This window comes from Triticum aestivum, chromosome 2B (genome assembly GCF_018294505.1).
Source record: "Triticum aestivum cultivar Chinese Spring chromosome 2B, IWGSC CS RefSeq v2.1, whole genome shotgun sequence".
Classification (NCBI taxonomy): Eukaryota; Viridiplantae; Streptophyta; class Magnoliopsida; order Poales; family Poaceae; genus Triticum; species Triticum aestivum.
The window spans coordinates 129,308,790-129,319,845 of NC_057798.1; the positions used below are offsets into that span (position 1 = coordinate 129,308,790).

The 11,056-nt window shown below is 44.5% G+C and overlaps 1 protein-coding gene across 1 annotated transcript; it reads right to left on the bottom strand.

Moving 5' to 3' along the window:
* Positions 1–2,042: 2,042 nt before the first annotated feature.
* On the bottom strand, positions 2,043–2,906 carry LOC123040791 (zinc finger A20 and AN1 domain-containing stress-associated protein 6). Its single transcript, XM_044463549.1, has one exon. The coding sequence runs from the start codon at positions 2,894–2,896 to the stop codon at positions 2,294–2,296; it is 603 nt and encodes a 200-aa protein (XP_044319484.1). The 5' UTR covers positions 2,897–2,906; the 3' UTR covers positions 2,043–2,293.
* Positions 2,907–11,056: the final 8,150 nt, after the last annotated feature.

Sequence of the window (11,056 nt, forward strand, 5' to 3'; positions counted from 1 at the left end):
TGTGATTCTGTAGCTAGCCTGTACGCCGATTTAACCATGAAAATACCGCGAGGTCCGGAAACCAGCCAATAAAGTCTTATGTATTCCGTGGAGAGGTACGAATTTTCAGAATATCTATAACATCCATCCAGAAGTGCTCCTCGATCCGGATGGGGATGACTGAGAAGGAAGCGGATGGTGAGGAGTAACTGGTGGCAGAGTGAGCGAGGAGGCTCAGACAACCAGTCGGGCACGGCAAAAATACCGTCTTTTATATGGACCGCCAAATTGATCGCACACATGTAAAAACTATAAAAATTCATCTCTTTTTGGTTGTGACTGGGCGCTGTGAACACCATGCTTTAATTTTGTAACATTTTTATGCATTTGAAATAAAATTGGCCGGAGCAAGGCAAACATTTAAGGTATGCGGTTGGATGGCCAGCTCCCCACATCCATGTCTGTGCACATGTAGAAACCAGTCTATAGATAAATAATGTGCCCATTTTAGGAGATTGTGTCCAAGATGCAGTCATGGCACCATCAACTATGCAGAGCAAGGCAAACATTTAAGGTATGCGGTTGGATGGCCAGCTCCCCACATCCATCACAGAGATAGGATCGCTTTTCTAGCATTATAAAATAGAATAAGTTATGGCACCATCAACTATATTGAGAATCTTGGACGGCTAGCCAATCAGCGCCACCATTTTCAATAGTACAAACAAAAACAGAGAACAAAAAACAAATATGCAATGGTGGCTTTTCTTTTTACGAATAATGCAATGGTGGCTCTAGCAAACCCTCTCAATACCAATATACCGTGGATGCAGCTCAAAAAATAATAATACCGTGGATGTTTAATATTGAAGTAATTGAGAAATACAAGTTGCTGACCTTGGTGAGACATCGTGCAACTTTTAATCATCCGTTACTAGCTAGGTCTATGCCCGAACATAGAGCATCCACAGCCCGAATCCTCAAACTATACATTTGGGCGGACGATCTTGTCCGGGACCGGTCACAAAATCATGATACAGCCGGATTCCTCAAATCAGCTCTATATATTCAGGTTGACCGACACTTCATATATGTAGCTTATCAGGGGCACATATGTGGAGACCTACGCGCTCGGGCGCGTCCGTCATGTTGGATCTGACAGACATGACCAACCAGAAATTCCACCAAATCCCCCCCCTCCCCCCTATGACCTTTGCAGGACCAACAATTTTCCTCTCCTCTCTTCACCCTCGTCCGCGTCAACCCTCCCCTAGCTCTGGATGCCACCGCAGTACGTTCGGCTCTTCTGGAACCGCACCTTGCCCTCTATGTGTTTAACAAATTGCTCAGCCCGAGCAATTCTTTTAGGCTCTGAGAAGCCTGAAGAACAAATCCACTTCCCGAAGCAAGATGTAGATCATACTATGGATTTTTTGCAGATGCATCAAAATCTTTGAGATGAACAGGTGCACGCGCAACTACTTGATGATCTTGTGGAACATATGTAGATCCATAATGAAAACCAAGGAGTTTAATGTTTGAATTGTGCACTTCAAATAAGTTTTCAAATAAATTTCATGTTTACCCTGATAAGTGCCACACGTGTAGCACAAACACAACTCCGAACGTTTTAATGGCAAGTTTAGTGACGCGGAGATGGCAGGTTTAGTTGTCAAGAGCATGACAGCTTTCTCGGATGGTAAGTTTAGTTTCTTTATTTGTTTTTTCTTTTCGGATGACAACTTTAGTTAAAAAAATTAGGGCCGGAGTGCTTCGTGCCACACGCGTGGCACTTACCATTTGAGTTAAATATATGTATATTATGTTTGTACTATATTTGAATTGTGGAACTATTCGATGATCTTGTAGTATTCATGTGTATGATGGATGTGCATGCATTTTTGAGTTTTGGTATGAGGAGTGCAGTTGCGCGTCATGACATATGAAGGGTTGTCCAGCTCGGTCCGTAGTTAGACGTCTAGGGGACAGATTTGCCACGTCCGGTTACAGTTACTCTTATGAAAACTGCAGTCTCCTGTATGATAGTCACCTTGTATGCCAAATTGGGAATACAAACAAATAAAAGAGGATATGATTCACTTGGACTCAGTCGGAAAACGAAGGAACAAGATATATACATGGATGACTAATGGAATAACATGATGGTACACAGTAATAGGCCACTATGAACAAGTAAGATCGAGGTCGCTCCTCTTCAACTTATGGAGCTAGTGCTTGAAAGATCAAGTAGGAGAGACAGTGAAGCCAATGAGTAAACTACAACTGCACAGATGTTTTTCAACTCCTCCTGCCTTCAAATCTTGTTGCGGAGCTTGGACGGCGCGACGAGAGGGTTCTGCTGCGCGATCTGCTCACGGCCGACCTTCTTGTAGTCGAAGCTGCACGCGTGCCCGTCGACGTAGCGGTGCAGCGAGCAGAAGGTGCCACCGCAACGGCAAGCGAACCCCAGCAGCCCCACCTTCTTCTTGCACGCCATGCACCTGGTTGGCGCCGACTTCTTCGCTGGCGCATCGGCCCCCGGTCCAGCGGTAGAGTCCTGCAGGCTCACCGACTTCTTGAAAGCGAGGATGAGGTCGTCGAACGTGAGCTTCCCTTCGATGGCGGGGGCAGCCACATCTCCGGCCTTGAGGTGGTCGCGGTAGCACTTTGAGCACATGTTCTTGGTCGCCTCGCTCCCGTAGAACCCGCAGCCGTTCGCGCACAGTGGCGCATCCCCACCGGCGGCGGCCTCCGTCGAAGACTCCTGCCCGTGCGCCATGTAGCACCGCTGATCTGATCGAAAAGAAACCGATCGAGGATCAATCGTCTCGCGTTCGCGTACTACGGGAGTATCTGAATCTCGCGTTGGCTGCTTGCGTCGTGCGTGGGTGATTTGTTGACGAGGCCCCGAGGGCATCCTTCTGTGGCTTATAAAAGAATCGGTCGGGCGTGACCAGAAGAACTCCGAGACGTGCTCTAGAACGTTCCAGTATATCCCTTTTCGGCTTCCTTAACCGTATCTCTATCGGAAGGGAAGCAGTTGCAAGACCTCCTTCGATGATACCCAAGACTAGTGTCAACGTAAGGTGCTTTACGTTGCATGATCAAGGATACGTCTCTGTTTCATCATAAAAAAAAAACTACATGTATATCTCTGCTTCATCGTTAGCTCAATTTTGGTCATCCAACTCAGCACGGAAACGGCTCAGCCCACAACTCCTACCTTTTCCCGTTTCTTCTTCTCAACGGCAAACGCACGCATAAGGCTGATTATAGTGGGAAGCAGGAGTACCATATGTCAGTATCATGTATATGATATTAGTGTATAATATTAAATTAGTGTTATTGTACATAGTATCATAGAGTAGTATCATATACGCTCTTATTTATTGCCATGCATAACACATCATAAAGTTTATTATGATATGGTATCATAATATGATACTCAATCCTCTTTTTTCATTTAATTCTACACAACCTCATCAAAATTGCTTAATTGAAATACATGATACTACCTCTTTTCTAAATACAAGTCTTTTTAGAGATTCCGACAGGTGCTACGCTGTGTCATGCCTGGTCGGTAGGTGCTACACACGACAGATCTTCCATAGTCTTCGTGTCTGGATGGATGCGCGCAGGGCGGTGGCACCGTTGGGCACCGTGGTGGCGTCGACGGATGTCTGGACTGGCAAGGATGATGCAGATCTCTCTCCTGAAGATGGGTCAGCGGTCCGATGATGGTGGCGGCTTCTAAACGTGTGCATGTGGTGTGCGTTTTAGGTTTGCTGCACCGGCTGTTGGTTCCAATACGTTACGTGGATGGATCGGCGACGACACCGATTTTAGATATGGGGGGTGAGAGCACTCCATATTATCGAGTTTGTAGGTGTGAGCGGTGGCTTCGGATGGCTTGATGTATGTTCTTGTCAGTCCTTTGTTGAATAATTAATAAAGATGGATGTATGCATCGATTGATGCAGAGACCGGGGGTTTAACCTCCTTTTCGAAAAAAGTGCCACATGTTTAGTGTCGCGAGGATGAAAACTTTAGTTGTCAAGTATGACAACTTTCTCGGATGGCAAGTTTTAGTTTTTTATTTGTTTTTTCATTTCAGATGGCAATTTTAGTTGTAAAAAATTTAGGACCGATGTGCTTCATGCCACATGTGTGGCCCTTATCATTTGGGTTAAACTATATATATTATGTTTGTACTATATTTGAATTGTGGAATTATTCAATGATCTTGTAGTATTCATGTGCATGATGGATATGCATGCATTTATGAGTTTTGATATGAGGAGTGCGGTTGCACGTCATGATTTGCCACATCCATTATTTTTTTTGGACCGGGCTAATCCCCTTACCATTAAAGATATAACGGAAATACATCCAAATCCAAGTCCATGACCAAAGGGAAAAGGAAAAAGCGAGCTCAAGCACTTCAGAGAAACCCGCTGTGAGCGCTCGCAATCGAAACGCCCACTACGAGGCAAAAACCCTGAAGCACTAATAACACGCAGTGAACAGCAACAAGTTCAGGTTCCATCACACAACCTACATGGAGGCAACCAGACAAATAGCACAGAGCAAAGACGAAACTAATAAGATCTTCAGGAAGGGCTTCAACTCCCCAGCTCCAGCGAGGCGAACTGCAAATGGTATCCAGCGTCTTGGCGAATTACTCCACAACTTCACCAACATGCGCGGCCGCGCTGAAAGTGCAACTATCCATATGTGGTTTTGGTAATTCCTAACAACATATAGCTCATTGAGCTAACATCGTTCCAAGATGAATATTTGAGGAAAAGCTCAATGAGTGGCATGGCATGAATGAGAAAAGTGGATCCCTCAAAATGCTAAAGATAAAAGGATTGGCTCAAGCTCAAAAAGCTCAAGACTCTACATTTTATATTTTAGTTATCCAAGATCACATTGAGTCTATAAGAAAAGCCAATACTATCAAGAAGGGATGAGGTGTTGCTTAATGAGTTTCTTGCTCCACAGTGCTTAGTGATATGCTCCAAAACCCTCAACTACTTTCTCACATCCACATATGACCTAAACCCAGAAGTCAAACTCGGCCCTACCGATTCTTTCTACCCGGCGCCACAGAGTTCAGATGTCATAGCCACTGCCACAAACCCTAGGCAAATCGGTCTCACCGATAGGAATCTCGGTCTCACCGAGATGGGATTGTAATCTCTCTGTTTCCCTTCGTAACGTTTCGGTACCACCGAGATGAGCGATCGGTCCCACCGAGATTGCAATGTAAACTCCCTGTTTCCTTTTCATAACATTTCGGTCCCACCAAAATGAGCGAACTGGTCCCACCAAGTTTACCTGACCAACTCTCTGGTTAGCTTATTAGCAAAATCGGTCTCACCGAGTTTGTGTCGGTCTCACCGAAATTACGTTATGCCCTAACCCTAACCATATCGGTCCTACCGAGTTGCATGTCGGTCCCACCGAAAATCCTAACGGTCACTAGATTTACTAAATCGGTCCGACCGAGTTTCTCAATTTGGTCCCACCGAGTTTGGTGAGTTGTGTGTAACGGTTAGATTTTGTGTGGAGGCTATATATACCCCTCCACCTCCTCTTCATTCGTCGAGAGAGCCATCAGAACAAACCTACACTTCCAACTTGCTGTTTCTGAGAGAGAACCACCTACTCATGTGTTGAGGCTAAGATATTCCATTCCTACCATATGAATCTTGATCTCTAGCCTTCCCCAAGTTGCTTTCCACTCAAATCTTCTTTCCACCAAATCCAAATCCTGCGAGAGAGAGTAGAGTGTTGGGAGACTATCATTTGAAGCACAAGAGCAAGGAGTTCATCATCAACACACCATTTGTTACTTCTTGGAGAGTGGTGTCTCCTAGATTGGCTAGGTGTCACTTGGGAGCCTCCGACAAGATTGTGGAGTTGAACCAAGGAATTTGTAAGGGCAAGGAGATCGCCTACTTCGTGAAGATCCACCGCTAGTGAGGCAAGTCCTTCGTGGGCAACGACCATGGTGGGATAGACAAGGTTGCTTCTTCGTGGACCCTTCGTGGGTGGAGCCCTCCGTGGACTCGCGCAACCATTACCCTTTGTGGGTTGAAGTCTCCATCAACGTGGATGTACGATAACACCACCTATCGGAACCACGACAAAAACATCCGTGTCTGCAATTGCGTTTGAATTCTCCAAACCCTTCCCTTTATATTCTTGCAAGTTGCATGCTTTACTTTCCGCTGCTCATATACTCTTTGCATGCTTCCTTGAATTGTGTTAAGATTGCTTGACTTGTGCTAAGATAGATAAAATCTGCCAAAGACTAAAATTGGGAAAAGGATAAGTTTTTATTTGGTCAAGTAGTCTAATCACCCCCCTCTAGACATACTTCCGATCCTACAAGTGGTATCAGAGCCAGGTTTCCATTTGCTTTGATTTCCATAGCTTTTGGTGGTCATAGCCTTGGTTTCACAACCTAGGAGAGTATGGCGTCTAGCAAGGAAAATTATCACCGTAGAGGTCCTTACTTTGATGGTACTAACTTTGCTAGTTGGAATCATAAGATGAAAATGCATATTCTCGGACATAACCCCGCCGTTTGGTCTATTGTGTGTATTGGCTTGCAAGGTGAATTCTTTGATGGGAGAGAACCGAACCGTGAAGCTAGCACGGATGAGTTGAAGATGCTGCAATACAATGCTCAAGCTGGTGATATCCTCTTCAACGGATTGTGCCCCGAAGAATTCAACAAAATCAGCCGTCTTGAGAATGCAAATGAAATTTGGGATACTTTGGTTGATATGCACGAAGGTACCTACTCCGTCAAAGAATCCAAGTTGGATGTGCTCCAAAGTCAACTTCACAAGTTCAAAACGAAGGATGGTGAAGGTGTCGCTGAAATGTACTCTAGGCTTGCTCTTATCACAAATGAGATTGCGGGCTTAGGAAGTGAAGAGATGACCGACAAATTCATCATCAAGAAGATCCTAAGAGCTTTGGACGGAAAATATGATACCGTGTGCACATTGATCCAAATGATGCCCAATTACAAAGATCTCAAGCCAACGGAAGTCATTGGAAGAATTTTTGCTCATGAGATGTCACTCAAGGATAAGGAGGAACTTCACAACAAGTCAAGTGGTGCTTACAAAGCCTCATGTGAAGACCCTACATCATCAAGTGAGAAATAAACCTTCAATTAAGAATTGAGCTTAATGGTGAAGAACTTCAACAAATTCTATAAGAGTAGAAGCAAAGAGAGAAGCTCCAAGTCAAGGTCCTACAATGACAAAAGATCTTCTAGTCGAGAGCGCAATTGCTACAATTGTGGGAGACCCGGACACTATTCCAATGAGTGTACGACACCCCACAAAAGAAGAGAAGAATCACCCAAGAGGAGAAGTAGAAGAGAAGAATCACCACCAAGAGAGAGGAGGAGTAGAGATGATCGTTATGAACGAAGAACATCCCGGAGAAGCAAGGATTCAGAAAGGAAGGACAAGTCATCAAGGAGCTACACAAAACGAAGACATCAAGCTCATGTTGGTGAGTGGGTATCCGGCTCCGACTCCAACAATCACTCCGAGAGAAGCTATCACTCCGACTCCGAATATACTCAAGATGAAGGTGTTGCCGGTCTAGCACTTGTGTCAACCAACTCCTACGACATATTTGATTCACCAAATGAAGGACTTGGAAGATGCTTCATGGCTAAAGGCCCAAAGGTAACACACCCCGAGTATGTTGATTTCAATAGTGATGAAGATGACTTGCTAGGTGATGATGATTTACTTGTTGACAACTCTAGTGATGGATACTATGATGAAACCTCAATTAATCATGCTAATCAAGATAAAATGAATGACAATGATAAGGAGAAGATTGAGCTTCTAACTAAAGAACTAAACACTCTTAAGTTAGCTCATGAAACTATCTTAGAAGATCAGCGAGAACTTTTAAGGGCTCATGAGAAGTTACGCTTTGAAAAGCTCAACCTTGAGCAAGAGCATGAGTTCTTAAAGGAAATCAATGATGATCTCCATAAGAAAAGTTCTTCTTACATTGCCAAGCATTTACTCTTATCAACGTAAATGCCTCAAGTCAAGTCCATTAACAAGAACAAGAAGGATTCTTCCTCTAGTAGTAACAATAATCATGCTAAATCCAATGTTGTTGCTTCTAGTAGTTCTCTTGATTCCACTAATGATTCTCTTAGCCAAGTTACACTTGAGCAAGAAAATAGCTTATTGAAGGGAATTATAGAGAAAGGTGTTTACAAGAGCCTTGCCGGGAGTAAGCAATTTGAGGAAATTGTACGCAAGCAAGGAAGGCACAGGAAGAACCAAGGTGTTGGTTTTGAACGAAAGTTCAATGCCAATGGAGTTGAGTGGGAAGAAGATCAATACCCCAAGACGAAGTTTGTTCCTCAATAAGAGAAGTATGATCCTACTTCCTTCAAGGGGACACAAGCTCAAGATGATCTTCCACCACAAGACCACAAGCAAAAAAGGCAAGGACAAGCTTCAAGAGGAGATTGATGCATTTGAAGAAGCTCCTAAGACCTTGGTCAAGTGGGTTCCCAAGACTACGTCAAGTTCTACTTCATCAAGTACGACTACAACTCCAAGGATTCCCATCAAGATGATGTGCATCCCGAAGACGAAGAACTAGAGAGTTCTTAAGGGTGACTCCGCCAACATATTTCACTCATATCATTTTGGCAACAACAAGTGCAATCAACTTCCACATCTTGCACTAGTTCAAGGAGTCACAAACCCTCTTGTTGGTAAGACAAGGGACAAGGTAACCTAATGCTTTCATAGACATCATCTTGTGTGTGCATCACTCTATGTCTATGGATATCCTTGTTTGTTCCTTGTGGGACTAACCCGTGTAGGTATTGAAAGTGCAACTCACTCCAAAGGATTGCTCTAAATGATCTACATCAACATTGAGCATCCACATCTTCAACACCTACATGAAGTCATCATCGACAAAACCCAAGGTTAGTTCATCCCTCAATAGGGGGAATCTCACATCTAGGGGGAGCTTAACTCTAAGAATTGAGTCAAAGCAACTCTAGTGGTGTGAACACATCAATGCATTATGTAAAAGTGGTAACCCCACTTGAGCTTAAACGATGAGTATGACCTATGATCAAATGTTCTCATTTGACTCCTAAGTCAATATACTCATATATAGATGACCTAGTCATCGCCAATTGTTTGATAGATGCTAGAATTGGTTGTGCATGCTTTGCCACATATTTCATTTGCCACTTTATTGTGTGAGCATGTTGGTTGCATATTTAACTCATTCGAGGACATCCACTTGTTGCTTTGATTCATTGGTTTCTTTTTCTTTTGCCAAGTGGATGGACAATAATGCCTAAGAACCTTCTCTAGCTATATATGCTTTTCTTGTCTCAAACTCTATTCATGCTACATCACAAAATTTGATCAAGTCAGATTCGAACCACTCTGTGTGAGGAGCACTCGGAGTCCCCGATTCGTCATAGACTTAAACTTCCAAAACTTCTTTGTGCGTTTCGGTCTGACCGATTCTTCCATTTCGGTCATACCGAGATCACTAAGTCGATCTAGGTTTTCAATCTCGGTGCAACCGATTTGAACATTTCGGTCACACCGAGTTGCTGTAACTGTCAACAGTTATGCATCTCGGTGCCACCGAGTTGTTCCACTCGGTCACACCGATAGGGTCGGGCTATATATACTCACGGGCAAAAAATTTGGAAACCTTCTCCGAACCCTTTCGCCCACGCATAGCTCGCTCTGCCTCCAGGGTCTCCGGATCGTCCTCCTCGTCGCCAGTCGCCTCCAGTCGTTGGTCTCCGCCGCCGTCAACGGAATTCATCCCCGCCATTGCCGTCGCAGCGAGTTCATTGCCGAGCTAGGGCATGGACTCGATCACAGTGTTATCCCCGTCTGATTCCTAGCACATTGTGTTCATCATGATTCTTGCCACGATTGAAACTACTCTATCCAGTCAAAACAATCCATAGATTAGAGGTGAATTGAAAATTTAGGGTTAGCTTTCCGCCGAAACCATCTCAGACCCACCGAGTTGTAGAACTCGGTTCCACCGATTCGGCTAAGGCCATTGCACAAGTGATTCTCGGTCTAACCGAGAATTGCAAATCGGTGTGACTGAGTTCAGGACTTTGTGAAACCCTAGCAGTCTCGGTGCCACCGAACTGTGACTCGGTCTGACCAGGTTCACTAGTTTAGGTTCCAAAAGCTGCTTCGGTATCACCGAGTTTACAAATCGGTTGATCCGAAATGCTTTCTATGGAAAACTAAAACTAAGTTTTTGAATCATTCTTTTGCAAAAACCTCTGTATTTTGTGATGCTCATCCACTCTATCTCATCTATATCTATTCACAGGGTCTGCAGTCAGTGTTTGCAATATGTCTGATCAAAGTGACAGCCAGAACCAGTCAGAGGAGCAGATTCACATGAGTGAGGGCACTAGTCCCTCTAGCACCTCTGATGAGGGCAGCAGGAGCACCCCAAGCAACTTGCCCAAAGCTGCCACCAGGGCCAGAAAGAAGAAAACCTCAGAATCTGAGGATGAAGTCTATGTGGCAGTTGAGGATGAGGCCACTTCCAAGAAGAAAGTGCTCAAAAAGGAATATGGCACAACTGCAGCCACTAAGCCTGGTATGAAGACCAAAGTGCCTGCAAAGAGAACTCCCATGTCTAAAGCCAGAGCATCTACTCAAGTACCTGAGAAATCTAATCCCAAAGAGGCTGCTGCAGAAGGGAAGAAGAGGAAGGAAAGGGTCAAGAAGACCATGGCCAGAGTTGTTGGACAGCCTTCCATGATGGAAGAGGAAGAGGAAGAAGAGGTTGCTGCACCAGCACCCAAGGCTCAAAAGCTTATGGGTGATGCTATTAGGTCAGGGCTGCATCATCAAAGCCCAAAAAAGCACCCAAAGCTGCCTCCAAGCCCAAGACTGCACCTAAGAGGAATACCAGAAACATATCTGTTGCTGAAAAGAACAAGGCCCCAGTGCCTGAAACTGTTGCTGAAGAAGAAGATGATGAAGAGCATATCTTG